Source organism: Melopsittacus undulatus, chromosome 12, assembly GCF_012275295.1.
Source record: "Melopsittacus undulatus isolate bMelUnd1 chromosome 12, bMelUnd1.mat.Z, whole genome shotgun sequence".
In the NCBI taxonomy this organism is placed as follows: Eukaryota; Metazoa; Chordata; class Aves; order Psittaciformes; family Psittaculidae; genus Melopsittacus; species Melopsittacus undulatus.
In genome coordinates, this window is record NC_047538.1 from 3,441,888 (window position 1) to 3,467,165 (window position 25,278).

The 25,278-nt window shown below is 62.0% G+C and overlaps 1 protein-coding gene across 1 annotated transcript in view; it reads right to left on the reverse strand.

Annotated features, from left to right (window-relative positions):
- Positions 1–25,278, reverse strand: part of HSPG2 (heparan sulfate proteoglycan 2) — a 42,676-nt gene that overhangs the window by 6,443 nt on the left and 10,955 nt on the right. The window contains exons 12-80 of the mRNA XM_034068082.1: positions 24,879–25,027; positions 24,652–24,798; positions 24,424–24,587; positions 24,146–24,322; positions 23,413–23,609; positions 23,189–23,336; positions 22,972–23,099; positions 22,792–22,878; positions 22,653–22,711; positions 22,485–22,552; positions 21,893–22,033; positions 20,914–21,090; positions 20,653–20,832; positions 20,459–20,577; positions 19,746–19,857; positions 19,542–19,655; positions 19,329–19,456; positions 19,164–19,250; positions 19,038–19,087; positions 18,859–18,947; positions 18,637–18,777; positions 18,074–18,265; positions 17,365–17,457; positions 17,198–17,278; positions 16,893–17,123; positions 16,645–16,758; positions 16,418–16,545; positions 16,249–16,335; positions 14,839–15,065; positions 14,649–14,759; positions 14,470–14,570; positions 13,811–13,991; positions 13,310–13,369; positions 12,976–13,098; positions 12,757–12,897; positions 12,104–12,246; positions 11,895–12,030; positions 11,662–11,807; positions 11,431–11,569; positions 11,202–11,356; positions 10,961–11,099; positions 10,691–10,842; positions 9,999–10,137; positions 9,652–9,809; positions 9,118–9,256; positions 8,882–9,033; positions 8,590–8,728; positions 8,364–8,515; positions 8,140–8,278; positions 7,907–8,058; positions 7,680–7,818; positions 7,447–7,598; positions 7,213–7,351; positions 6,984–7,127; positions 6,775–6,909; positions 6,100–6,281; positions 5,507–5,699; positions 5,245–5,424; positions 3,511–3,771; positions 3,243–3,438; positions 3,061–3,158; positions 2,157–2,423; positions 1,959–2,071; positions 1,742–1,889; positions 1,051–1,167; positions 632–716; positions 397–541; positions 224–323; positions 30–139 (exon numbers count right to left, since the gene is read on the reverse strand). Of these exons, the coding sequence (XP_033923973.1) occupies positions 30–139; positions 224–323; positions 397–541; positions 632–716; positions 1,051–1,167; positions 1,742–1,889; positions 1,959–2,071; positions 2,157–2,423; positions 3,061–3,158; positions 3,243–3,438; positions 3,511–3,771; positions 5,245–5,424; positions 5,507–5,699; positions 6,100–6,281; positions 6,775–6,909; positions 6,984–7,127; positions 7,213–7,351; positions 7,447–7,598; positions 7,680–7,818; positions 7,907–8,058; positions 8,140–8,278; positions 8,364–8,515; positions 8,590–8,728; positions 8,882–9,033; positions 9,118–9,256; positions 9,652–9,809; positions 9,999–10,137; positions 10,691–10,842; positions 10,961–11,099; positions 11,202–11,356; positions 11,431–11,569; positions 11,662–11,807; positions 11,895–12,030; positions 12,104–12,246; positions 12,757–12,897; positions 12,976–13,098; positions 13,310–13,369; positions 13,811–13,991; positions 14,470–14,570; positions 14,649–14,759; positions 14,839–15,065; positions 16,249–16,335; positions 16,418–16,545; positions 16,645–16,758; positions 16,893–17,123; positions 17,198–17,278; positions 17,365–17,457; positions 18,074–18,265; positions 18,637–18,777; positions 18,859–18,947; positions 19,038–19,087; positions 19,164–19,250; positions 19,329–19,456; positions 19,542–19,655; positions 19,746–19,857; positions 20,459–20,577; positions 20,653–20,832; positions 20,914–21,090; positions 21,893–22,033; positions 22,485–22,552; positions 22,653–22,711; positions 22,792–22,878; positions 22,972–23,099; positions 23,189–23,336; positions 23,413–23,609; positions 24,146–24,322; positions 24,424–24,587; positions 24,652–24,798; positions 24,879–25,027 (9,616 nt within the window). The remainder of the gene's footprint in view (positions 1–29; positions 140–223; positions 324–396; positions 542–631; positions 717–1,050; positions 1,168–1,741; positions 1,890–1,958; positions 2,072–2,156; positions 2,424–3,060; positions 3,159–3,242; positions 3,439–3,510; positions 3,772–5,244; positions 5,425–5,506; positions 5,700–6,099; positions 6,282–6,774; positions 6,910–6,983; positions 7,128–7,212; positions 7,352–7,446; positions 7,599–7,679; positions 7,819–7,906; positions 8,059–8,139; positions 8,279–8,363; positions 8,516–8,589; positions 8,729–8,881; positions 9,034–9,117; positions 9,257–9,651; positions 9,810–9,998; positions 10,138–10,690; positions 10,843–10,960; positions 11,100–11,201; positions 11,357–11,430; positions 11,570–11,661; positions 11,808–11,894; positions 12,031–12,103; positions 12,247–12,756; positions 12,898–12,975; positions 13,099–13,309; positions 13,370–13,810; positions 13,992–14,469; positions 14,571–14,648; positions 14,760–14,838; positions 15,066–16,248; positions 16,336–16,417; positions 16,546–16,644; positions 16,759–16,892; positions 17,124–17,197; positions 17,279–17,364; positions 17,458–18,073; positions 18,266–18,636; positions 18,778–18,858; positions 18,948–19,037; positions 19,088–19,163; positions 19,251–19,328; positions 19,457–19,541; positions 19,656–19,745; positions 19,858–20,458; positions 20,578–20,652; positions 20,833–20,913; positions 21,091–21,892; positions 22,034–22,484; positions 22,553–22,652; positions 22,712–22,791; positions 22,879–22,971; positions 23,100–23,188; positions 23,337–23,412; positions 23,610–24,145; positions 24,323–24,423; positions 24,588–24,651; positions 24,799–24,878; positions 25,028–25,278) is intronic.

Consider the following 25,278-nt stretch of genomic DNA (forward strand, 5'->3'; position numbering starts at 1 on the left):
ACCATGGGTGGGCATCACCCCCCCCTCACCTGGCACGGCTGGTCCTGGCACGTGGGACAGCTGGTGATACCGTGTGCCTGCAGGTCCATGTCCCCAAAGGCAACCTCCTCCCCTTGGATGCGGAGCTGGCGCACACAGCCTGCACAGGGATGCAGATGTGGGGGTCACACGATGCTCAGCCCCACACACACCGCAGTGCCCCCCCCCAAACCCCATTGCTCACCCATAAACCCACGGCTGAGCCCTGTCTTCTCCACGGCGCTGAAGTCAGGGTAACCCCCCAGGTACAGCTCCTCATTCAGGTCCAGCCCTTGAAACCTCCCCTGCGGGCACACCATGGGATGGGCACCACCTCCAGCACCCTGACCCCCACCCAGCATCACCCCAAAGCTTTACCTGGGAGGTGCCATTGACCGGGGGGTGCCCCTCCAGTGCCAGTGAACCCCACGTCAGGTTGCGGAGCAGCCGGATGGTGTGGTACTCGCCCAGGCGCAGTTGTGTTGGATGCCGGATGGTCGCCATGCCCGAACCGGCGTCAAACCTTCATTGTGGGGGGTACAACATGTGCAGGTGGGTGCTGGGACCCATCTATCCCCCCCCCTTTCCCATAGCACCCACTTGTGGATCTCACCTGAACTCGGGGCGCCCGCCCACCAAACCAAAGGAGATGAAGTCGGCGCCGCTGGTTTTGCGCTGCCCATTGTAGAGGAGGAGCCCTATGGGGTGGCAGTGGGTCAGGATGGATGGGCCCCACTGGGGCACGTCCTGGGGACCCCAAAATACCCCCAGGGTGGAGGAGGAACCCCCCATGGGGTGTGGAGGTGCTCAGATGGACAGGGAATGGGAGGTAAAGGAAGGTGAGAGGAGGATGGAGGGAGGGATGGTGAGGACATTGGGGGACATGGAGATAACATTGGAGGACATGGGGAGACATGAGTGGGACATGGAGGGAGAAGGAGGTGACATGGAAGGGATGTGGAGAGGACATGATGGGGAGATGGAGGGACATGAGGGGACATGGGGTGACATGAGGGTCCCATCAGGCCTCACCGTCAGCAGCGTCCGGACGGAAGGTGATGAGGATCTCAAACCTCTTGTAGGCGTCCTTGATGGTGGGCAGGGGCAGGAAGGAGCGGGGTGTCTGCCCGAAATAGGGGAGCAGGCGCTCTGCGGGATGGGGGGTTATGAGGTGAGTTAGGACAGCTCCGCACTCTGTCCATCCATCCATCATCCATCCATTCATCCATCATCTGTCTCTCATCCATCCATCATCTGCCCCTCATCCATCGATCATCCCTCCGTCCGTCCATCATCCCTCCATCCACCCATCCATCCATCCCTCTATCCATCTATCCACCATCCATCATTCCATCTCTCCGTCCATCTGTCCATCTAGCCATCCATCATCTGTCTCTCATCCATCCATCCACCATCCATCCATCTGTCCGTCTGTCCGTCCGTCCATCCATCCATCCATCATCCATCCATCATCCCTCCATCCATCCCTCCATCGACCATCATCCATCCATCCCTCTATCATCCATCCATCATCCCTCCATCACCCCTCTATCCATCCATCATCCTTCCATCCATCCGTCATCCCTCCATCCATCCCTCCATCAATCCCTCCATCATCCATCCATCCCTCCATCCATCCATCCATCCATCCATCCATCATCCCTCCATCCTTCCATCCTTCTATGCATCCCTCATCCCTCCATCATCCATCCCTCCTCCTCACCTCGGACCTTGAGCACGTAATACGCCGTCTCCCGGCCGCGGTGGTTGGCAGCAACACAGGCATAGACACCAGCATCCTCATGGCTCACAGCCGGCAGCGTCAGCACGTTCCCCTCCACCTTGGCACCAGCTGGCAGCTCCCCCTCCAGCTGCAGCATTGGGTCAGCACCCACGGGGCACCCCCCACCCTACCCCCATCCCACATCCCTCCCTCTCACCTTGCTCCAGGTGATCTCCGGCACCGGGAATCCCGATGCCAAACAAGGCAAAACGGCCGCGGCTCCCACCGAGACCTCCTTCACCTCCGGCTGCCCGGCGATGTGTGGGGTGGCTGCGGACCCATGGAGCCGTCACCCCACTGCGGTGACACCGGTGACACCGCGCCGGGTGTCCCTGCCCCACATCCCCATCCTCACCTTGCACATGGAGGATGACGTGGGACTGGACGGTGCCCACGGCGTTGGTGGCAGTGCAGCGGTACTGCCCAGCGTCCGCCCGCTCCACGCGCTCGAAGGTGAGGGTGCCGGCGCGCACCAGCACCCCGGGCCGGATGCGGCCCCCCACTTTGCTCCAGGTGACGTGGGGACGGGGCTCGCCCAAGCCCAGGCATTCCAGCTCCACCGAGGTCCCTGCCAGCACCGTCTGCACCGCGGTCCGGATGTTGATCAGTGCCCTGGGGAGAGCTTGGGGGGGGGGGGATGGACAGAAGGGTTTTGGGGTGTCCCCATGGCATCGGGTGCCAACTGGCAGAGTGGGGTGCCTGAGAGCATGGGGGGGGCATTGGGTTGGCGGTGTCATGGGGAGAGGTTGGGGGTCTTGGGGTGTAGGGAGAGATGGGGAGTACTGGGATGCCTGTGGGAATGGGGAGAGATGGAGGGTATTGGGGTGCCCATGGGCAAAGGGAGAGATTTGGGGTGTCAGTGGTATATGGAGAGATTTGGGCTATGGGTGTAGGGAGGGATGGGGGGTACCAGGGCGCCCAGGGATATGGGAGATGTCGGGGATATTGGGAAGCAGGAAGAAGAAACTGGGGGTACCAGGGTGCCACTGGCCATGGGGAGATAGGGGGTACTGGGGTGCCCATGAGTTTGGGGAGAGATATTGGGGTGCCCATGAGAAGGAGAAGATGTAGGAGGTACCAGGGTGCTAATGGGCATGGGGAGATGAGGGGTACCGGGATGCTCATAGATGTCAGGAGAGATGGGGGGTACTGGGGTGCCCATGGGTATAGGGACAGATGGGGGGTACCGGGATGTCCATGCTCATGGGGGCCAGGCTGGGGGGTGCCCGTGTCCCCCAGTCCATGGGGGCTGCTCCTACCTTGCATAGTGAGGGTGGCCCTGTCCTCTGCCTGCCCGCTCGGAGCACTGGCTCGGCACACGTAGACCCCCTGCGCGCCCCACGCCAGCTCCGGTATCCTATGGGATACAGGCAGGGGTTGGGACACAGCTGGGAGGTGGGACCCCATGGGGGGAACCCCGCGCTCCATCACTGCTCCTCACCTCAGCACCCCATCCTGCACACTGTGGTTGGGGGGCAGCTCCCCACCATCCTTCAACCACTCCAGATGCGCCCGGGGGTCACCGGAGACAGCACAGGTGAACTCGGCGGTTCCACCAACACCCCTGACGAGGCTCCCCGGTGTCACCCGCACCACCAAGGGACCGACGATGGCATCGCCACCATCAATGGCATCACCTGGACAGGATGTAAAGCCTTGATGGCACCGGTGGCACCGCGGCGGCACCCGCGGCTGGGGACGGGGCTCACCATGGACGGCCACACGGGAGAAGGCCTCGGCGGTGCCCACGCGGTTGGTGACACGGCAGCGGTAGGTGCCGGCATCGGCGGGCAGCACGGGGCTGATGCGAAGGAGGCCGGCGCGGTGGCTGGTGCGTGCCGAGAGGCTGCCGTTGAGCTTGTCCCATGTGTAGAGCAGCGGTGGGGTGCCGTGGGCCAGGCACTGCACCTGCAGCGCGTCACCGGCACGCACCGCGGTGTCCTCCGGCAGGCTGGTGGCGTATGGTGGTGCTGCAGGGATGGATGGTACCGTGAGCATCCCGGTGCCGTGTGTACCCAGGTGCCATGAGCACCTCATGGAAGCCAGGATGGGGTAAGGGATAGGGAAAGGAGGGAGTTGGTGGGAGGAGGTGGTGGAGGCAGAGGGGGGTATGTATTGGGATGGACAAGAGATGGATGCATCCATGAGGATGGGATGGATGGAGAACCCTGGGAGAAGACGGAGCGATGGGCATGTGTTGGGATGGACAAGAGATGGATGGATCCATGAGGATGGGATGGATGGAGAACCCTGGGAGAAGATGGAGAGACGGGCATGTGTTGGGATGGACAAGAGATGGATGGATCCATGAGGATGGGATGGATGGAGAACCCTGAGAGAAGATGGAGAGACGGGCATGTGTTGGGATGGACAAGAGATGGATGAATCCATTAGGGAAGGGATGGATGGAGAACTCTGGGAGAAGATGGAGAGATGGCCATGTGCTTGGATGGATAAGAGATGGATGGATCCAGGAGGATGGGATGGATGGAGGGGTGTGACAGGAGATGGGGGTGGGATGGTTGAGTGATGAATCCACAAGGAAGAGCTGGATGGATGAGTTTGAGAGGAGGTGAAGAGAAGGGAATGTGCTGGGATGAATAAGATGGATGCAGAAGGGATGGATGCATGGATGTGTTAAGAGATGGAGAGATGGGTGTAAGCTGGGAGGGTTGATGGGTGAATCCATCAGGAAGGGGTGGACGGAAGAGTCTGAAAGGAAATGGAGAGATAAGTGTGTGCTGGGATGGGCACATGAGGAAGGGATGAATGGATGAGTTAGGAGATAAAGAGGTGACCATGTGCTGGGATGGATGAGAGATGGATGAATCCACAAGGAAATGATGGATTGAGTAGTTAGAGAGGCGGTGGAGAGATGGGTGTGAGCCGGGATGAATGAGATGGATGGATGCACAAGGAAGGATTGGATGCACAAGGAAGGGATAGACGCCAGGGTGTGAAAGGAGTTGGAGATGGGTGTGAGGTGGGATGGCCAAGTGACAGATGAATCCACAGGTAGATGGGAGGAGTTCGGATGATGGGATGATGGATAAGAAATGAATCCACCAGGAAGGAGTGGATGCAGGGTGTAAGAGGAGATAAAGACATGAGTGTGAGCTGCAATTGATGAGTGATGGACAGATCCATGAACGGGAGAGAGCAGGAATACCCTCTGTGCGCATGGGGATGGGACCAGCAGATGGACACATCTATGGGAAAGGCTGGATGACAGAGAGGCAATAGGAGGATGAGGGCCAGAATGGTGCCAAGATGGATACACAAGGAAGGGCTATGGGATGGGATGGGATGGGATGGAGACGGCCACATGCTGGGAAAGGACAGAGAGGAGCCACAGATGGGTGATGGCAACAGCAGGGGCAAAGGAGACAACGAAGATGGCCGGAAGGACCCAGGGGCACCCCGACCCCCCAGCACCCCCTTACTCTCCACGTCGAGGGTGACGAAGGCCTCGGTGGTACCGGCGGCACTGGTGGCATTGCAGATGTACTGGCCCGAGTCCTGCTGTGCGGCACGGGGGATCACCAGCGTCCCGTTCACCACCCGGTGCTGCCACGGCAGCGGTGCCCGCAGCTTCGACCACTCGATGCGGGGCTCCGGCTCCCCTATGGGGCAACACCGGCGCCCGTCACCGTGGCATCAGGGTGTCCATCACCACCACCCTCCTGCATCCACCCTCTGCCATACCTCTGGCCGTGCAGGGCAGTGTGGCCGTGTCACCGGCCACCACGGTGACAGTGGCAGGTGCTGAGACCTCGGGGGCACCCGGGTGCCGCTGCCCTGACTCCACGGTGACGTCCACCCGTGCCTGTGCCGAGCCCAGGGCGCTGTGTGCTGTGCAGATGTAGGTGCCGGCGTGCTCCGGCTTGGCTGGTGAGAGCTGGGTGGTGGGGACAGGGTGGTGGTGAGCACCAAGCACCCGTTGGCACCCATCAGTACCCATCAGCATCCATCGGCACCCATTGGCACCCATCGGCATCCATCAGCACCCATCGGCACCCACAGGAACCCACTGGCACCCATCACCCATCGGCACCCATCGGCACCCATTGGCACCCATCGGCACCCATTGGCACCCATCGGCACCCATCAGCATCCATTGGCACCCATCGGCACCCATCAGCACCCACTGGAAGCCATTGGCACCCATCACCCATCAGCACCCATCGGCATCCATCAGCACCCATTGGCAACCATCAGCACCCACTGGAATCCATTGGCACCCATCACCCATCGGCACCCGTTGGCACCCGTTGGCACCCATTGGCACCACCGCTGACCTGCAGGATGGCCTGGCTGTCCATGTGCAGCAGTGTCTGGTGCTCCACCTTCTGCCGGGAACCCGGCCGGCTCCAGCGCACCAGCGGCCGCGGCTCACCCCGGCCCAGGCATTCCAGGCTCAGGGATTTGCCCTCCTTCACCGACACGGGGCCTGGTGGCATCACCGACACCGTGGGGGCACCTGGAGGAGGAGGAGATCAGAGTGGGGATGGGGATGCCAGCACTAAGGATGATGGCGTGGCCTTGGGGACATCACTATGGGGTATGTGGAGCGTGGGGGGGACATCAGCATAGGGATGGGGACGCTGCCATCCCAGGAACATCTGGAGCCCATGGAGGATATGGGGATAGGAGCACCACCATCCCAGGAACATGTGGAGCCAATGGAGGACATGGGGATGGGGACACCACCATCTCAGGGGCATCTGGAGCCCATGAAGGACATGGGGATGGGGACCTGGGCAGCACCACTCCAGGAGCACCTGAAGCATGGCCACAAGGCTGGGGACACCATCACCCCAGAAGTATCTGGAGCACATGAAGGATACCAGTATGGGGACTGGAACATGGACACCACCACCCTGGGGCACACGGAGCCCGTGAAGGACATAGGGATGGGGACACCACCACCCCGGGGGGCATCTGAAGCATATGGGGCCAGGGCCACCTCGCACCTTGCACCAGGAGGTTGACAACGCTGCTGGCAACACCGAAGCGGTTGGAGGCCACGCAGTGGTAGGCACCCTGGTTGCTGACATGGGCACCGGTGATGGAGATGACGGAGCCATTGGCGCTGATCTTCACATTGTCTGGGCAAGGAGGAGCCATCAGCACCAGGGCCACCCTGGCGATGGCATCAGGGCCACGCCGGGCATCACCATACCTTGGAAATGTTGGCCAGGTCCCATCCGCCAAGTGATGTTGACGGGCCGGGCGCCGTCGTGGACACGGCACTTGAAGGTGGCATCCTCACCCGGTGCCACCGCCATGCTGTGTGGGTCGATGGAGATGATGGGGCTCTGCAGGCCTGCAGGGACAACGGGAAGCCATAGGGTCACCAACATCCCCTATCCCACCGCTGGCATCTTGCTGTGCCCCATGGCTGCACTCACGGTAGCTGGAGCTGTCGCGGGAGGTGACGGTGACGGTGACGGTGGCCTCGCGGGACACGCTGCCCGTGTCAGCCCGACACACGTACTCCCCTGAATCGGCCACCGAGAGCTGGGACAGGCGCAGGCGAGACCCCGACATCTGGGCACACAATGGCAGGAGGCGGTGGTGATGGTGGTGATGGTGGTGGCATCACCCACAGCCACTGTCCCCCACCCCATCACATCCCCACATACCTGGTGCTTGGCCGGGAGGGACCCCCCACGCTTGTACCAGGTGATGGTGGCTTGTCCCTGCCCGGCCACAACACAGTCCAGGTCCAGGGTCTGTCCCTCAGTGACGGAGGATGCTGAGGACTCAATGCGGATGGGTGACGTGGCACCGGCGGCTGCGGGGCAAGGGGAAAGGTGAACATCCCCGATGGTCCCCAGCACCAGCAGGGACCTGTCCCCTGACGGGTGACACTCACAGTGGGATGGGTTGGCTCCATCATCAATGGTGACAACAAGGGACGTCTCCTGTGTGATGCCCCCCGATGTCACCCTACACACGTACTCCCCCGAATCGGCTGCTGTCACCTGCGGGATGCGCAGGCGGGAGCCTGACACCTTGAGGGGACAACGTGGGGACAAGTCAGCACCACAGAGCGAAGAACAGGACAAACACAGGGTGACCCCCCCCCACCATGCACCATACCTGGTGTCCGGCAGGCAGGGAGCCGCCGCGCTTGTACCACGTCACGGTTGTGGGACCGGATCCTGCCACCACACAGTTGAGATCCAGGACCTGTCCCTCAGCGATGGCCGAGGATGAGGACTCGATGCGGAGGGGCTGGGAGATGCTGGAGGCTGTAGGGGAACAAAGGGGGGTGTTTGGCACCGGGTGTCCCCGGGTGTCCCCATGCACTGCCCCATCCTGCTCGCACTCACGGTAATAGGCACCGGCGCTGCTGGGCACGGTGACAATGACGGACGCCTCCTGTGTGGCAGTGCCCAGGGTCACCCTGCACACGTACTCCCCCGAATCGGCCACTGCCACCTGAGCGAGGCGCAGGCGGGTGCCTGACACCTGTGCAGGTGACAACATGGGGACACGTCAGTGTCTGTGTGGGGTGATGCCACCACCATCACCCCCCCCCCCGTCGGTGCCATACCTGGCTGTTGGGGGGCAGAGCCCCACCGCGCCGGTACCAGGTGACGTGGGGGTGCCCCTGTCCTGCCACCATGCAGTTGAGCTCCAGGCTCTGTCCCTCGGTGACGGCAGCGGACGAGGTCTCAATCCTCACCGGGGGGGTGACACCGACGGCTGTAGGGTCAATGGGGGAGTCAGCTCCGTGTCACCATCGTGGCCCCGTGTCACCCCCCACCCGTCCCCGGTACCGTAGGAGGAGCCGGCACCGGTCTGGATGGTGACGATGAGGGATGTCTCATGCGGGATGCCGCCTGATGTCACCCTGCACACGTACTCCCCTGAGTCAGCCGCTGTCACCTGCGGGATGCGCAGGCGGGTGCCCGACACCTGGAGAGTGGGGGACACATGAGGAGGGGGACACAGACCCCTCAAGCACCCCAAAAATCACTTTTCCACCCCAAAATGCTCCTTTGGGCTTGCACAGGGCCATGCATCAACCCCAACCACCCCCATTGGTGCCATCCCCTCCATGGCCCCTACCTGGTGCTTGGCTGGAAGGGTCCCCCCGCGCTTGTACCAGGTCACAGTGGCCTGTCCCTGCCCGGCCACGATGCAGTTGAGGTCCAGGCTCTGTCCCTCAGCCACGGAGGAGGATGAGGACTCGATGCGCACCGGGGGGGTGACACCAGCAGCTGGGGACAGGGATGGGATGGAGCCATCACCCCAAGGCCCGTGCATGGTGCCCTGGTCCTGTGTCCGCTCCGGTCCCCACTCACGGTAGGTGCTGGCCCCGCTGGGCTGGATGGTCACCATGATGGAGGTCTCCCTGGTGCTGGCCCCGCTGCTCACCCGGCACACGTACTCACCAGAGTCGGCTGCTGTCACCTGCAGCAGCCGCAGCCGAGAGCCAGACACCTATGGGGGGGACATGGGGTCACTGGGGACACCAGTGCTTGCATGGGGCCATCTGGGACTGCACAAGGGCGCTTGGGCTTCCATTGGCCACTTGGGCTTCAATGGGGCCACCTGAGCTTATATGGGGTCACTTGGTCTTCTGTTGGCCACCTGGGCTAGACTGCGGCCACCTGAGCATATATAGGCTCACTTGGTCTTCCATGGACCACCTGGACTTATATGAGGTTGCTTGGTATTGTATGGGCAACGTGGGCTTGAATAGGGCCATTTGGTCTTGCATGGGCAACCTAACCTTGTATGGGCCACCTGGGCTTAAATGGGGTCACTTGGGCTTGATGGGGCCATGAGTCAACCCCAACCACCCCCATTGGTGCCATCCCCTCCATGCCCCCTACCTGGTGCTTGGCTGGCAGGGACCCCCCGCGCTTGTACCAGGTGACAGTGGCCTGAGCGGGGCTGGCGATGACGCAGTTGAGGTCCAGGCTCTGTCCCTCGGCCACAGGGGATGACAGGGACGAGGACTCGATGCGCAGCGGGGTCGTGCTGCCCATGGCTGGGGACCAGAGGGGTTACAGAGCACAGCCCACACCACACATCACCCATAAGGGACACCGGGAGCCCGGGGATGGGCTCGCTCATGGGTGTCCTCCATAGGGAATGCTCCATCCCATACCCAAAGCCACCACAGGACAATGCCACCCACCCATGGGCAACGTCCCCTGGCCCCTCCGGTCTGACTCACGGTAGGTGCTGGCCCCGCTGGGCTGGATGGTCACCATGATGGAGGTCTCCCTGGTGCTGGCCCCGCTGCTCACCCGGCACACGTACTCACCAGAGTCGGCCGCTGTCACCTGCAGCAGCCGCAGCCGGGAGCCCGAAACCTATGGGGGGGACATGGGGTCACCGGGGACACCAGTGCTTGACTGGGGTCATCTGGGACTGCACAAGGCCACTTGGGCTTCCATTGGCCACTTGGGCTTCAATGGGGCCACCAGGGCTTATATGGGGTCACTTGGTCTTCCATTGGCCACTTGGGCTTGAATGGGGCCACCTGAGCTTACATGCGCAGCTGGGAACCATACACCTATTGGGGGGGACATGGGGGTCACTTGGGCTATTTTGGCTTCAATGGGGCCACCAGGGCTTATATGGGGTCACTTGGTCTTCCATTGGCTACTTGGGCTTCAATGGGGCTACTAGGGCTTATATGAGGTCACTTGGTCTTCCATTGGCTAGTTGGGTTTGACTGGAGCCACCTGAGCTTATATGGGCAGCCAGAAGCTGGACACCTACTGGGAGGGGGACATGAGGGTCACTTGGGCTATTTGGGCTTCCATGGGGCTGCTGGGCCTTCGATGGGCTCCTTTGGGCTTGATGGGGCCATCGGTGAACCCCAACCACCCCCATTGGTGCCATCCCCTCCATGCCCCCTACCTGGTGCTTGGCTGGCAGGGACCCCCCGCGCTTGTACCAGGTGACAGTGGCCTGAGCAGGGCTGGCGATGACACAGTTGAGGTCCAGGCTCTGTCCCTCGGCCACAGCAGAGGATGGGGACTCGATGCGCAGGGGGGTGGTGCTGCCGGGAGCTGGGCACCGACACGAGAGGGTGACACCAGTGACAACAGCAGCTCCCCATGGGCACGGGCACCATGCTCAGTGCCCCCCCCCCCCGTTGGCACCATCACCCCTCCGGTCCCCACTCACGGTAGGTGCTGGCCCCACTGGGCTGGATGGTCACCATCACTGCGCTCTCCCTGGTGCTGGCCCCGCTGCTCACCCGGCACACGTACTCACCAGAGTCAGCCGCTGTCACCTGCAGCAGCCGCAGCCGGGAGCCTGACACCTATGGGGGGGACATGGGGGTCACCAGGGGTATTTGGGCTTGATGGGGCCATGCATCAACCCCAACCACCCCCATTGGTGCCATCCCCTCCATGGCCCCTACCTGGTGCTTGGCCGGGAGGGACCCTCCGCGCTTGTACCAGGTCACAGTGGCCTGTCCCTGCCCGGCCACAATGCAATTGAGGTCCAGGCTCTGTCCCTCAGCCACGGTGGATGAAGATGCATCAATGCGGATGGGGACACCTGAAGCTGGTGGTCCTTGGGGGGAAGGAAGGAGCCATGAGCCCTGGTCTGGGACCAGCACAGCCCTGCTGGTGCCACTGAGGTCTCACCATAGGATGAGCCGGATCCAGCCACGACGGTGACGGTGACGGATGCCTCCCGGATGGTGGTCCCCAGGCTCACCCGGCACACGTACTCCCCTGAATCAGCCGCTGTGACATGGGGGACACGGAGCCGGGACCCTGAGACCTGTGGATGGGGACAAATGTTGGTGTCACATAGCAGGGCATAGGGCAGGATGTGAGGTGCTGCCGGTGTCACCAGCGCTGCCGGTGCCCTACCTGGTGCCCGGCAGGCAGGGAGCCACCGCGCTTGTACCACGTCACGGTTGCGGCACCGGCTCCGGCCACCACGCAGTCAAGGTCCAGGGTCTGCCCCTCAGTGACGGATGGGGATGAGGACTCGATGCGCACAGGTGGTGCTGAACCTGCATGGGGGTAAAGGGGGGACACGGATGGGTTGTGGTCCCCCCAAAACCACCCCAAACCCCATTGATGCTCCTCCCCCTCCTCACCTGGCACCACCACCACCTCGATGGCAGCTCGAGCCGTGCCCGCAGCACTGGTACCCACACAGAGGTAGATGCCCCCATCGGCTGCTGTCACGGCAGGGATCACCAGCGTGGCAATGTCACCGTGTTCAGTGCGGGACTGCGGCACAAGGGAGGGTGTGAGTGGTACCCACACCCCTGGGAGCACCCAAGGGTGCCGGTGCCTGGCTCACCTGCGGTGGCAGAGTGCCCCCCTGCTTCTCCCAGGTGATGGTGGCGGTCGGGGACCCCGAGACCCGGCAGTACAGCCGCACTGTGGAGCCCTCCTGCACCTCCGTCTGCTCCGGGCTCACCTGCACCTGCGGTGCATCGGCACCTGTAGGGACAGGAGGACAGCGGGGGTGATGGGAGTGATGCAGGTGATGAGGATGATGGGAACAACAGGGGATGAAGGGGAGGATGGAGGTGATGGGGGTTGTGGGGGTGATGGGGAAAATGAGGTGTGGTGGGGACGATGGGGGGTGACAGGGATGATGATGGTGACAGGGATGATGGCAACACTGGGGATAGTGGGAATGATGGAGGTGTCTGGTGGATGACGGTGATGGTGGGATGATGGTGATGAAGGCAATGGACAATGGAAAACAACAGGGATGATGCTGATGGTGATGATGGGGGTGATGGGGACAATACAGATCATGGGGATGATGGAGATCAATGACAGGGGTGATGGGGACAAGGAGGGTGATGTAGGCAATAACAGTGATGAGGATGATGGGGATGATGAGGATGACGATGATGAGGGGGATAGGGAATGGAAGATAGCAGGGACAATGGGCACAATGAGGATGATAGGGATAACCAGGACAACGGAGACAGCACTCACCTTGCACATGCAGGAAGGCCCGTGCCGTGTGCTGCCCGGCGCTGCTGCGTGCCCGGCACATGTAATGCCCTTCATCCGCGGGCTCCACGGCACTGAACCGCAGTGTCCCACCATGGACCACAGCCCGCGGCGGCAGCGCTCCTGCAGGGACACAGTGTGGTGTCACCGCCATCACCGCAGCCTGGTACCGCAGTGAGCCCCCATCCTGCAGGCACCTACCGAGCCACTCGAGGGTGGGCAGGGGGCTGCCGGTGCCCACGCAGCGGAACTCTGCCGGCTGCCCCGCTGCCACGCTCAGCTGCGCCGGCTCCACGGCGGCGGTGGGGGCTGCGGCGGTGCCGGCTGCGGTGACACCCGAGGGGGGGGGGGGCTCAGGGATGGCCGGGCCCCCCCCTCCTCTCCCCTCCATCCCATGGTGCTGGAGCAGTGGGAAGCGGGGTGGGGGGGGTGGCGTGGTGCGGTGCACAGTGGGGTGCACGGTGGAGCCTTGGCACATGCAGTGGGTGGGGGGCAACACGTGGACCCCCCCCGGACCCTCCAGACAGTGACTTACCAGGTCTGTGGCCCTCCATAAACTCAACGGGGCCATAAAACATCTGAGTCTTGGAGGGTGCTGCAAGAGGATGTGGGTGTCAGGGGAGCCCATCACCCTGGTGTCTGGGCACTACACTGACCCCAGTGAGCCAGCCTCTGAGAGCCAAGTGTGTCCACCACCCCGGTACCTACATGGGGGGTCTGCCCATCACCCTGGCATCTGGGCACCAAGCTTGCCCATCACCCCAGTGCCTGGGCAGCCACCAAGCCCATCATCCTGGCATCTAGGCACCAGGCCCATCACCTTGATGTCTAAGCACCACGTGTGCCCCTCACCCTGGCATCTGGGCAACGAGCAGACCCATCACCCCAGTGTCTGGGCACCCAGAGAGCCCATCCCCCTTGTGTCTGGGTGCCAAGCCTGTCCCTCACTATGGCTTCATGGCACCAAGCATACCCAGCCCCTGGGTGCCCATCACCGCAGTGCCTGGGCTCTGGGGCACCCATCCCCACGGCTCACCCTGCACGTAGAGCGTGGCGGTGCCCTCGTCCATGTCCAGCATGTTGGAGCCGGTGCACACGTAGACGCCGGCGTCCTCGGGCCGCACGCGCCGCAGGGTCAGGATGCCATTGAAGTCCACGGCCCCAGCCGGCAGCGAGCCGTGGTTCTGCCGCGTCCACACCAGTGTGTAGGCAGGAGACTTGGGGGGAGAGAGTAGGGCCAGGCCTGAGGCCACAGGGATGGGCACGCACATAGGGCTGCACACCCATCCAGGCACCCAGGGTGTGCCATAGAGGTACACGGGCACCCGAGGGTGTTTGGGGGGGCCCATAGGGATGGCTGAGCACCCAAAGGTGTCCCTGTGTCCTCCAGTTACCCTATGGGCACTCAGGAGTCCTCATGTGTCCTGTGTGACCAGGTGGGCACCCAGGGGTGTCCCAATGCAGAGCCCCATGGGCATCCAAGGGTGTTATCATGCCCTGCACACCCCCATGGGCACACAGGGGTGTCCCCATGCCCTGCACACCCCCATGGGCACCCAGAGGTGTTCTCATGCCCTGCACATCCCCATGCGCACACAGAGGTGTCCCCATGCCCTGCACATCCCCATGGGCACCCAGAGGTGTCCCCATACCCTGCACATCCCCATGGGCACCCAGGGGTGTCCCAGTGCTCACCTTGCTCTTGGCAGTGCAGACGAAGGTGACATCAGCCCCAGGCTTCACCCTCTGCACCCGCTTCTCCTCCACGGTGACGGTGATGGCTTTGCCAGGGGTCTCTGTGCCAAGACAGGAGAGTTCAGCCCCGGTCCCCCCCCCCCCTCCCCCCAGGGGTCCCCTGTGTGACCGTGACCCACCGGTGACGATGACCTCGGCGCGGCTGGCGTTGCTGTGCCGCAGGTTACGGCAGGAGCAGATGTAGACACCGGCTTCGGAGGGCTGGATGCTGGCAAAGTGCAGCTCCTCACCTTGGGGGGGGACACACACATGTATGACACCCCACATCCCCCCCCATAGCCTTAGGGACACCCCAACACCACCCCATACCTTGCTGCCGGCTCTGGGCGCCCTCGGGCAGGGGTCTCCCATCTTCCCGTGCCCAGTGGTAGTAGAAGGGGGGGTCCCCGGTGGCCTGGCACCGCAGGGTGACGGCGCTGCCCTGTGCCACCGCGGTGCGAGGGGGGTGCACACGGACGGCCAGCGGCACCGGGGGGCCCACCGGGACACAGCCCTGCCCCGGCACCGATGGGTCACCCACATAGCCGGGGGCACAGCTGCGGGGACAAGGGGGGAGGAGGGGTGAGGGGTGCAGGTAGTGGGAATGGCAGGAGGGGTGTGTTGGGGGGTGTATGGGGGTGAGTGTATTGGGGTGGGTATATTGGGGTGAGTGTAACAGGATTCATGTATTGGGTTGGATACGTTGGGGTGAATGTACCAGGGTTCATGTATTGGGGTGGGTCTATTGGGTTGGGTATATTGGGGTGAGTATATCAGGGTTTATGTATAGGGGTGGCTCTATGGGGTTGGGTATATTGGGGTGAGTATATCAGGGTTCATGTATTGGGGTGACTCTGTTGGGTTGGGTATATTGGGTTGAGTATATTGGGTTGAGTATATCAGGGTTCATGTATTGGGGTGACTCTACTGGGTTGGGTATATTGGGGTGCCCATGTCAGCGCATTAGGGTGCATATATTGGGGTGCGCTCATAGGGATGTGTATATTGGGTATGTCAGGGTTCATGTATTCGGGTGAGTATACTGGGATGGGTAGGTCAGGGTGGGTATATCAGGGTTCAAATATTGGGGTGATCTTATTGAGATGTGTCTATTGGGCTGAGTATGTCAGGGTGGGTATATGGGGGTTCATATATTCGGATGAATATATTGGGGTGAGGACACTGGGGTGCATTTATCAGGGTGAACTCATAGAGGTGAGTATATTGGTGAGGGTGTATCATGGTTCATATATTGGCGTGGGTTCAGCGGGGATATTGGGGGGCATATATTGGGGTGAGTTCATAGGTATGGGTATATCAGAGTGGGTCTATTGTGGTGACTACATCAGGGTGAGTATATTGAGGTGAGCACTTTGGGGTGGGTATGTCGAGGTGCGTATATAGGGGTGAGTCCTTCAGGTTGCATGGATTGGGGTGAGCTCATAAGGGTGAGTATTTTGGGGTGTGTATATCAGGGTGAGTACATCAGGATGGGCCTATTGGGGTGGGTGCAGCAGGAGAACATTGGGGTGAGTATATTGGGGTGAGCCCATCAGGGTGGGTACATGGGGTGACCCCATTGGGATGGGTTTTTGGGGGTGGGTACACAGGGTGACCTCATCAGGGTGGGTTTGGGGGTGTGTTTTGGGGGTGGGTACACAGGGTGACCCCATCAGGGTGGGTTTTGGGGTGTGTTTTGGGGGTGGGTCTATCGGACGTGTTTGGGGTGCGGGTGCTCACCGCTCGCAGTACTGCCCGGTGTACCCCGGCTCACAGGCGGTGCAGCGGTACCCACCACCCTCCAAACTCTCACAGGTCCTGGAGAACCTGGATGGTGTCACACAGACAAGGTGGGGACATGTCCGTGTACCCCCCCCAGCACCCCAGTACCCCCAGCAGCGGCACTCACTGGTTCTCGGGGTACGGCAGGGGACAGGCACAGGGCTGGCAGTCCTCAGGGGTACCGGCGGTAGCATCCCCATAGAACCCAGGGGCACATTGGTCACAGAAGTCCCCTGCTGTGTTGTGCAGGCATCCCTGGGGGGGTCACACACACACACACACACATTGTGGGGGGGTCAGGGCTGGGAGGACACCCCCAGACCCCCCAAAACCGTGCTCAATGTGAAGCCTTACGGAGCAGACGCCGCTCTCGGGATGGCAGCTCTCGGAATGCCCATTGCACTCACAGAGCTCACAGTGCCCCAGGTACAGCCCTCCCCCGGTGCGGGTGTAACCGGGGGCACAATCCTGGTGGGGAGAGGAAGAAAAAGGGGTTTGGGGGGGGTTCAGTGTTATGACACCCCCAAAACACCCCTGGGAAGGGTTGTGGGGATGCAGATGCTGAGGGATGCAGGGGGATGCTGAGGGATGCAGGGGCTCACCTGGCAGGACAGCCCGTGGTACCCAGGGGGGCAGCGGCATTCCTCCACCTCGAGGGCCGGGGGGAGGCCAGGCTGGGGGGGCACAGCCACATCCATGGAGACGTCGGCGATGCCGGATGCGGCCGTGCTGGTGGAGTAGGTGGCTCGGATGAGGATCTCATCCAGGTCGGCCAAAGCCATCAGGAGATGCTCCCGTGTCGCTGGTTGTCCATCCGGGCGCTGCCAGTATTGCTGCAGGCAGGGGGATGTCAGGGGGTGTCGGGGGGGACATTGGGGTTCTGCAGGACACCAGGGACCCCTCCTACCTCCCGGAATACAATCTCGAAGGCCTGGGGGGTGCCTGGGGGCAGGTCCGGCTGATGGGCCACCAGAGTTATGTCATTGCCCTAGGGGGACAGGGGGGGACAGAAGGGGTTAAGGGGGGTCCTGGTGTCACCCGGTGGTGCCCCATTGACCCGGGTACCCCCCATACCGTGATCTGGATGTCGGCGTCAGGCAGGGGTGCTCCCTGCCCCCCTGGTGTGTAGGTGAGGGTGTAGCGGAGGCGCCCGCCGTAGGAGCCCACCTATGGGGAGATGGTGGGATGGGATCAGGATTGGGATGGAGAAAAGGATTGGGATGGGAAGGGGCAGAGTTGGATGGGGATGGGATGGGATTTGGGATAGGCAGGTCAGGATAGGGATGTGGATAGGAACAGGTTGGGATGGGAATGGGAAGGGGCAGGACGGGATTGAAATGGGGATTGGGATGGGGATGAGATGGGACTGCAAATGGGCAGGTCAGGATAGGGATGTGGATATGAACAGGATGGGATGGGAATGGGAAGCGGCAGGATGGGATTGAAATGGGGATTGGGATGGGGATGGGGGTGGGATGGGATTGGGAATAGGCAGGACAGGATAGGGATGTGGATGGGAACAGGGTGGGAACAGGAAAGGGAAGGGGCAGGACAGGATGGGAATGGGGAAAGTGAAGGCAGAGGAAGAAGAAAAGGAAGAGGGAGAGGAAGGAGATGGAGAGAGAGACAGAGAAGGAGAGGGAAAGGGAAAGGGAGGGGATTGGAATGGGGATGGGGGTAGGGAAGGTGATGAGGAGACTGGGATGAGGAAGGAAAGAGGTGTAAAGGGAAAAGGGGGGAGGCAGGGGATGGGGGGGGCTGCAGGAGGGGGGGACCCCATCACCTTGTCCCCTTGGTAGGGATGCGGCAGCTGCCAGTAGTAGGAGTCTGGGGGCAGGTCCCCGAAGCGGCTGTAGCTGAGGTGGGGCTGGGGGGGCCCCGGCTGCACCGTGAAGCCGGAGCCCACGCGGGTGCTGCGCTGCCGGTTCACCAGCGCGAAGCCCTGAGCATCCCCAGCACCGAACCGTGTCTGCACCTATGGATGGGGGTAACGGGTGAGCAAGGGGGTGGGGACACTGGGGACACCATGGGGACACAATGGGTACACCATAGGGATAACACAGGGAAGCCATAGGGACACCATAGGGATAACATAGGGACACCATAGGAACACCATAGGGATAACATAGGGACACCATAGAGACACCATAGGGATAACATAGGGACACCATCTGGATAACATAGGGACACCATAGAGATAACATAGGGACACCATAGGGACACCATAGAGATACTGTAGGGATAACATAGGGACACAATAGGGATAACACAGGGACACCATAGGGATAATATAGGGACGCCATAGGGACACCATATGGATACCACAGACACAAAGGGGTCACTCACGGTGCCGCGGGCATAGCCGGTGCTGGCGCAGTGCTGGACAATGCCCATGCAGAAGCAGGGCAGGCACCCGGCTGCCTCATCCGCGCTCAGGTGGAAGTGATGGGGCCGGCAGGATGCACAGTGGGGTCCCTCCACGTTGGCCTGTGCAGGGATGGGGACACACGTCAGGGTGACATCGCCCCGGTAGGGTTTGGTGATGCGCGATGGGGGCACTGGGCTCACCTTGCAGTGGCACTGCCCATTGGCATCACAGCCCTCGCCGGTGCTGCCGCGTGGGTCACATTGGCACTGCCCCACAGGGACACCTGGCTCTGGGGGGGACACACACACAACACACATGCATTGGTTAACATGCCCCCCCATCAGTGCCACCACCATGTCCCCTTCGCTTTGACACTCACCTCGGCATGGCTCCCCCCGCAGCGGGTCCCCCACGTACCCCGGTGAGCACCTACAGGGGGTCACCAATAAGAGGCAATGAGGGGGGGTTACACCCCATAAATCACCCCCCCAAGGTCCCCTGGTACCTCTGGCACTGGCGCCCGCTGTGCCCGGGGGCGCAGGCGCTGCAGGTGGGCTGCCCATCCGTGTCTTCAAAGCAGATCTTGGTCACCCTATGGAGGGCCAAAGGGATGGCTGAGACCCCGTTGGTGTCCCCAGGGATGATGGGGACTATGGGGGGTGGCACCTACTGGCTTTCCCCATGGGGTCCATGGCAGGGACAGGGCTGACAGTCGCCTGTGGTGCCACGGGTGGCATCACCATAATAGCCGGGTTGGCACTTGTCACATTGGGGCCCTTCAGTGTGATCCCGGCAGCCCTGTGGAGGAGGATGTGGGGATGGGGGTGTCATTGGCACAGCCATGGCGGTGCTGGGGGGGGTCCCCACGGTGTCCCCAGCTCACCTGGCAGACACCAGTCTCAGGGTGGCACTCGGTGGCATGGCCATGGCACTGGCAGGGCTCACACGTGCCCAGGTAGAGCCCAGCGCTGCTGCGGGTGTAGCCGGTGTCACAGTCCTGTGGTGGGGACATGGGGGTGAGGGGGGTGATGGGGCTGCCACTGGGGGTACCCGGTGCTGGGGGGGGGGATGTCTGGGGGGGGCTCACCTGGCAGGAGGCCCCCCGGTACCCAGCCGGGCACGTGCAATCCTCCACCTCCAGCGCCGGCGGGCGGCCGGTGGCATGTGGCACTGCCACGTCCAGGGTGACATCGGACAGCCTGGGGGGAGAGGGGATGTGCCATTGCCCGGCCTGCACACGGGTCACCGTGTCCATGTGTCACTGTGTCACCATGTCACCATGTTCCTGTGTCACTGTGTTCCTGTGTTCCTGTGTCCCTGTGTCAACATGTCCCTGTGTCACTGTGTTCCTGTGTTCCTGTGTCCCTGTGTCCCCATGTTCTTGTGTCACCATGTCACTGTGTTTCTGTGTCACTATGTCACTGTGTCCCTGTGTCACTGTGTCACTGTGTCCCCATGTCCTTGTGTTCCTGTGTCACCATGTCTCTGTGTCACCATGTCCCTGTTTCCATGTGTCCCTGTGTCACTGTGTCACCATGTTCCTGTGCCCCTATAGCCACATGTCCCCCTTTCCCCATAATCCTGTGTTTCCATGTACCCATATCCCCATGTCCCTGTCTCATATCCTCATATGCCCATGTACTCATACCCCAATGTCCCTGTGTTCCCATATCCCCATGTACCCATGCATCCATATCCCTGTGTCCTTGTGTCCCCATACCCCCATCTCCCCATGACTCCATGTCCCTGTATCCCTATATCCACATGCCCCCGTATCCCCATGTCCCATGTCCCCAGCACCTGCTCTCCTCTGGCTGCTCCGCGTAGGATGCCCGGATCATGAGGAGGTCCACATCAGCCAAAGCCATCAGCAGATGCTCCCGGGTGGCCTCGCGCCCATCAGCCCTGCGCCAGGCGCGCTGCGGCACAACCGGGGCGGTCACCATAGTGTCCCCCCCATTGCAGGCTCAGGGGACACAGGGGCTAACCCTCACCTCGCGGATGGGCACAATGATGGTGGTGGGGACGCCAGAGGGGATGCTGGTGTCAGAGAAGTGCTCCAGGAGGATGCCATTGCCCTGCAGCAGGACGTGGGGCTGGCGCGGCAGCGGTGGTGCCCCCGGCGGCGCGCGGTGCATCACCGTGAACCGCAGCTCACCACCGTACGATGTCACCTGAAACGGGGGAGGATGTGAGGCTCAGCTGGGAATGAGGGCACCCACTGTGTGTCCTGGCACCACCACTGGCACCGGCACCTTGTCCCCGGCGAAGGGCGCGGGCAGCACCCAGTAGTAGACATCACGGGGCAGTGCATGGAAGGTGTCGAAGAGCAGCTCCCGTGGCAAGGAGAAGCGGGCGCTGGCACCCACCGGCTGCGCCCCGGCTGCCGTGGCCAGGGACAGCGGTGCCGTGTCCTCGGCGGTGAGCGCAACCTGGAGCGGGACAGGGAAAGGGCTTAGTGTGGGAATGGCACAGCATGGGGCGACGTGGCATAGCATGGTATAGCACCGCATGGCGTGGCACAGTGCGGCGCTGTATGGCATAATGGCAATGCATGGCATAGCACAGTGTGGCACTATATGGCATAACGGCAATGCATGGCATGGCACACTGCAGTGCTATATGGCATAATGGCAATGCATGGCATAGCACAGTGTGGCACTATATGGCATAACGGCAATGCATGGCATGGCACACTGCAGTGCTATATGGCATAATGGCAATGCATGGCATAGCACAGTGTGGCACTATATGGCATAATGGCAATGCATGGCACGACACAGTGCGACAATATATGGTATAATGGCAATGTGTGACATGGCACAGTGTGGCGCTAAATGGCATAATGGCAATGCATGGCACTGCATAGCATGGCGCTGTATGGCATAATGGCAATGCATGGCACAGCACAGCGTGGTGCTATATGGCATAACATAGCAATGCACTGCATGGCACCACACAACGTGGCACAGCACAGCTATGCATGACAATGCCATATCAGCACAACATGGCATGGCACAGCATGACGCAGTGAAGCAGCGCATGGCACAGCACAACACAGCAAGACACTATATGGCATGATTTGGAACAACATGGCACAATTTGGTACTATACAGTACGGCAGCAAGGTACAGCATAGCTTGATACGGCACAACATGGGATGCAATGGCCCAGCAGGGCTTGGAATGGCACTAAATGGCATTCCTAACGGCACAGCATGGCCCATGGTGGTACCTGGTGTCGGCTCCAGGCGGAGCTGGCGCAGTGCCGTGAGACACCCATGCAGAAGCAGGGCAGGCAGCCCTCGGCGTTGGCCGCGCTCAGGTGGAACGTGCCGGCAGCACAGGAGTCGCAGAGCCGGCCCCGCACGTTGGGCTGCGGCAATGGGGAATGGGGGTTACAGGGGGGGAGATATCGGGGGGCTTGGACCAGTTTGGGGAACTGGGAAATGGTGGGACTGGGTGCTGGGGGGAGGTGGATTGGGTGTGACAATGGGGTCAGGCTGGGTGCTCTGGGGGATTGAACTGGGAACCACAGAGACTGGACTGGTACCATAGCTGGGGTCACACTGGGTCCCCTGGGGGTTGGACTGGGTGCTGGGGGGGTTGGGATTGGGTACCCCAGGAATAAGACTGGATGCTATAGGGGGGTTGGACTGGGTGTATCAGACCGGGTACCCCAGGGATCAGATTGGGTGCTGTAGCCAGGGTCAGACTGGGTACCATGGGGGATCAGAGTGGGAACCCCAGGGATCCCACTGGCTGCTATTGGGGATCCCATTGGATGCAGTGGGGAATGGGAGCCCCCATCACCGCCCTGCCCTCACCTTGCACCGACACGTGCCACCATCCTCATCCTTGCCCCCGCGGGCATCGCACTTGATGAGCTCCTGACCTGCGATGGGCAGCGACAGTGAGGGTTAGGGTTAGGGTTAGGAGGCACCCATGGGGGGGGAGGGAGCACCCACAGGGCAGGGGTTCACCCCCCAACTTACCAATTGGGGTGCATTTGCCACCTGGCTGGATGGGGTCTCCCTCGTAGCCTGGGGCGCACCTATGGGGATGGGGGTGATGGGTTGGGGGGGGGTGTCTCTGGTATTAGGGGGGTGTTGAGGGACCCCCCAACCCTGTCACCTCTCACAGCGGCGCCCGGTGTAACCGGGTTTGCAGGCATCACACGTGGCTTGTCCATCGGTGTCCAGGAAGCACGAGTCCGAAAACCTATGGTGACAGCAACAGGGACACACCAGGGGGTGGTGACATCCTATGGGAAGGAGGGGGGGATTTGGGGTGTCCCCGGAGGCTGTCACCCACCTCCGAGCTGCCTCCGTGTAGGGACAGGGACACGGGTGACAGGCGGTGGCCGTGCCCTTGGTGGCATCACCAAAGAAGCCAGGTTTGCACTTCTCGCACTGGGGACCCTCGGTGTTGTGCTGGCAGTTCTGGGGACACACACACACATGTGGCACAGGGGAGGTGGTGATGGTGACACCAAACCACATCCCCATCCCCTTGTCACCGCACTCCTTACCAGGCAGTGCCCAAAAACAGGGTCGCAGGTGCTGGAGTGGCCGTGGCAGCCGCAGCCGGAGCACGTCCCCAAGTAGGGTCCCTTTGTCACCCGCTCGAAGCGGGTGGCACAGCGCTGGCACGACAGCCCCGTGTAGCCCACGGGGCACCTGGGGACACAGTGGTGTGACGGTGCCGTCGGGGTTGGTGGTGGCCCCGAGCCCGGCGCCTCGCCGTGAGCATCACCTGCACTCCTCGACGTGTCCGGCTGGCCCCAGGCCGGTGTCGGTGGTGCTGGTGATGTCCATGGCCACGTCGCTGAGCCCCACGCTGGCCATGCGCCCGTCATACACGGCACGGATGAAGATGCCCTCCAGGTCCTGCAGCACCAGCAGCAGCAGCTCCCGGCTCACCGGGGCACCCTCCTCATCCTCCCAGCGGTCCTGCCGGGATGGTGACACCGGTGTCACCCCGCGGTGATGGAGACGCTGGTTTTACCCACCTGACACCACCAGCACCCACCTGTCACCCATCACCCTTCCACCATCACCATTACCAGCATCACCATCACCCACCCATCACCCCAACCATCACCATCACCACCACTGTCAGCCCACCCGCCCACCAGCACTGCTACCATGCTCCCACCATCACCCTTCCACCACCACCATCACACACCCATCACCACCGGCGTCACCCACAGGCCATCACCCTTTCACCACCACCATCACCAGCATCAACCTCCCACCACTACCGTTGCTCACCCATGATCACCAGCAACACTCAGCACCCACCACCCTTCCACCATCATCACCATTACCATCACTGACCCCCCACCATCACCAGCATCCTCCACACAGTCACTGCCACCATCACCCACCCCCCAGCACCAGCATCACCATTACCCATCCACCATCACAGCCACTATACTCCCACCCTTCCACCACCATCACCCCCACCCCCATGCCGGTCCCCCCACCTCGGTGAAGGGCACATGCCGCCGGTTGAGGACGTCGGGCTGGGTGTCCCCATCGCGTGCCCGCAGCTGCCGCCCATGGCCCCGCAGCAGCACATCGGGGTGTGTGGTGGGCTCGGGGGGGCCGCGTCCCAGCCGGTACCGCACCCCATAGCTCAGCGCTCCTCCGTAGGCATCCACCTGCAGCACCACGGGCTGTCAGCAGCCACCACAACAGCATCCCCAGCACCAAACCCACCACAGTGTCACCAATCCCCATCCCGTCACCACCCTGGCATCACCTTGTCCCCAAGGAAGGTGCCTGGCAGTGCCCAGAAGGCATCGAGGGCCAGGAAGCGTCGGGACAGATCCAGGAGCTGGAATTCCTCAGAACCCACATCCACATGGAGCTGGGTGGCCGAGAGCACCGGTGCGGACGGCGCCGCCGGCACCGTCACATTGACACCTGCAAGGAGATGCTCAGCCCCTGCTGTGCCCATTGTCCCCCGTCCCTTGTCCCCATCGCTCACCCTTGAAGTCACCAGCACGGTCGAAGCGCAGGTGCAGGCGGTGCCGGTGCCGGGCGGTGGCACGGCACGAGGTGGTGACACCAAAACAGAAGCAGGGCAGGCAGCGGGAGGTCCCTGTCACCTCGAAGTGGCCCTCGGGGCACGGCCCTGCAGAGAAGGGGGGACACAGTGGGTGATGGTGACAGCGGCATGGTGGAGGGGATGGCACAGGGAGGAGGGATGCTCACCAGGGCGGGTGACGGTGAGGATGCTGTCGGGGATGCCGAACACCATGCCCAGGGTGTTGATGGCCTCACAGGTGTAGGCACCTTGGTCAGATTCTTTCACGTCACGAATGGTCAACGTGCCCTGGCCGGCCTCGCTCACGATTGACACCCTGCATTGCATGACTGGTACCAGGAACCCAGGACACCAGGACTTGCAGTGCACCCAGTACACGGGCACATCAGTACACCCGGTACACCCAGCACACAGGGACACCGGTACATCTGATACACCCAGCACACCCAGCACATGGGCACACCAGTACACCTGGTACACCTGGTACACCCAGCACACGGGCACACCGGTAAACCTGGTACACCCATCACACAGGCACACTGGAACACCTGAGCACACCCCTGCTCA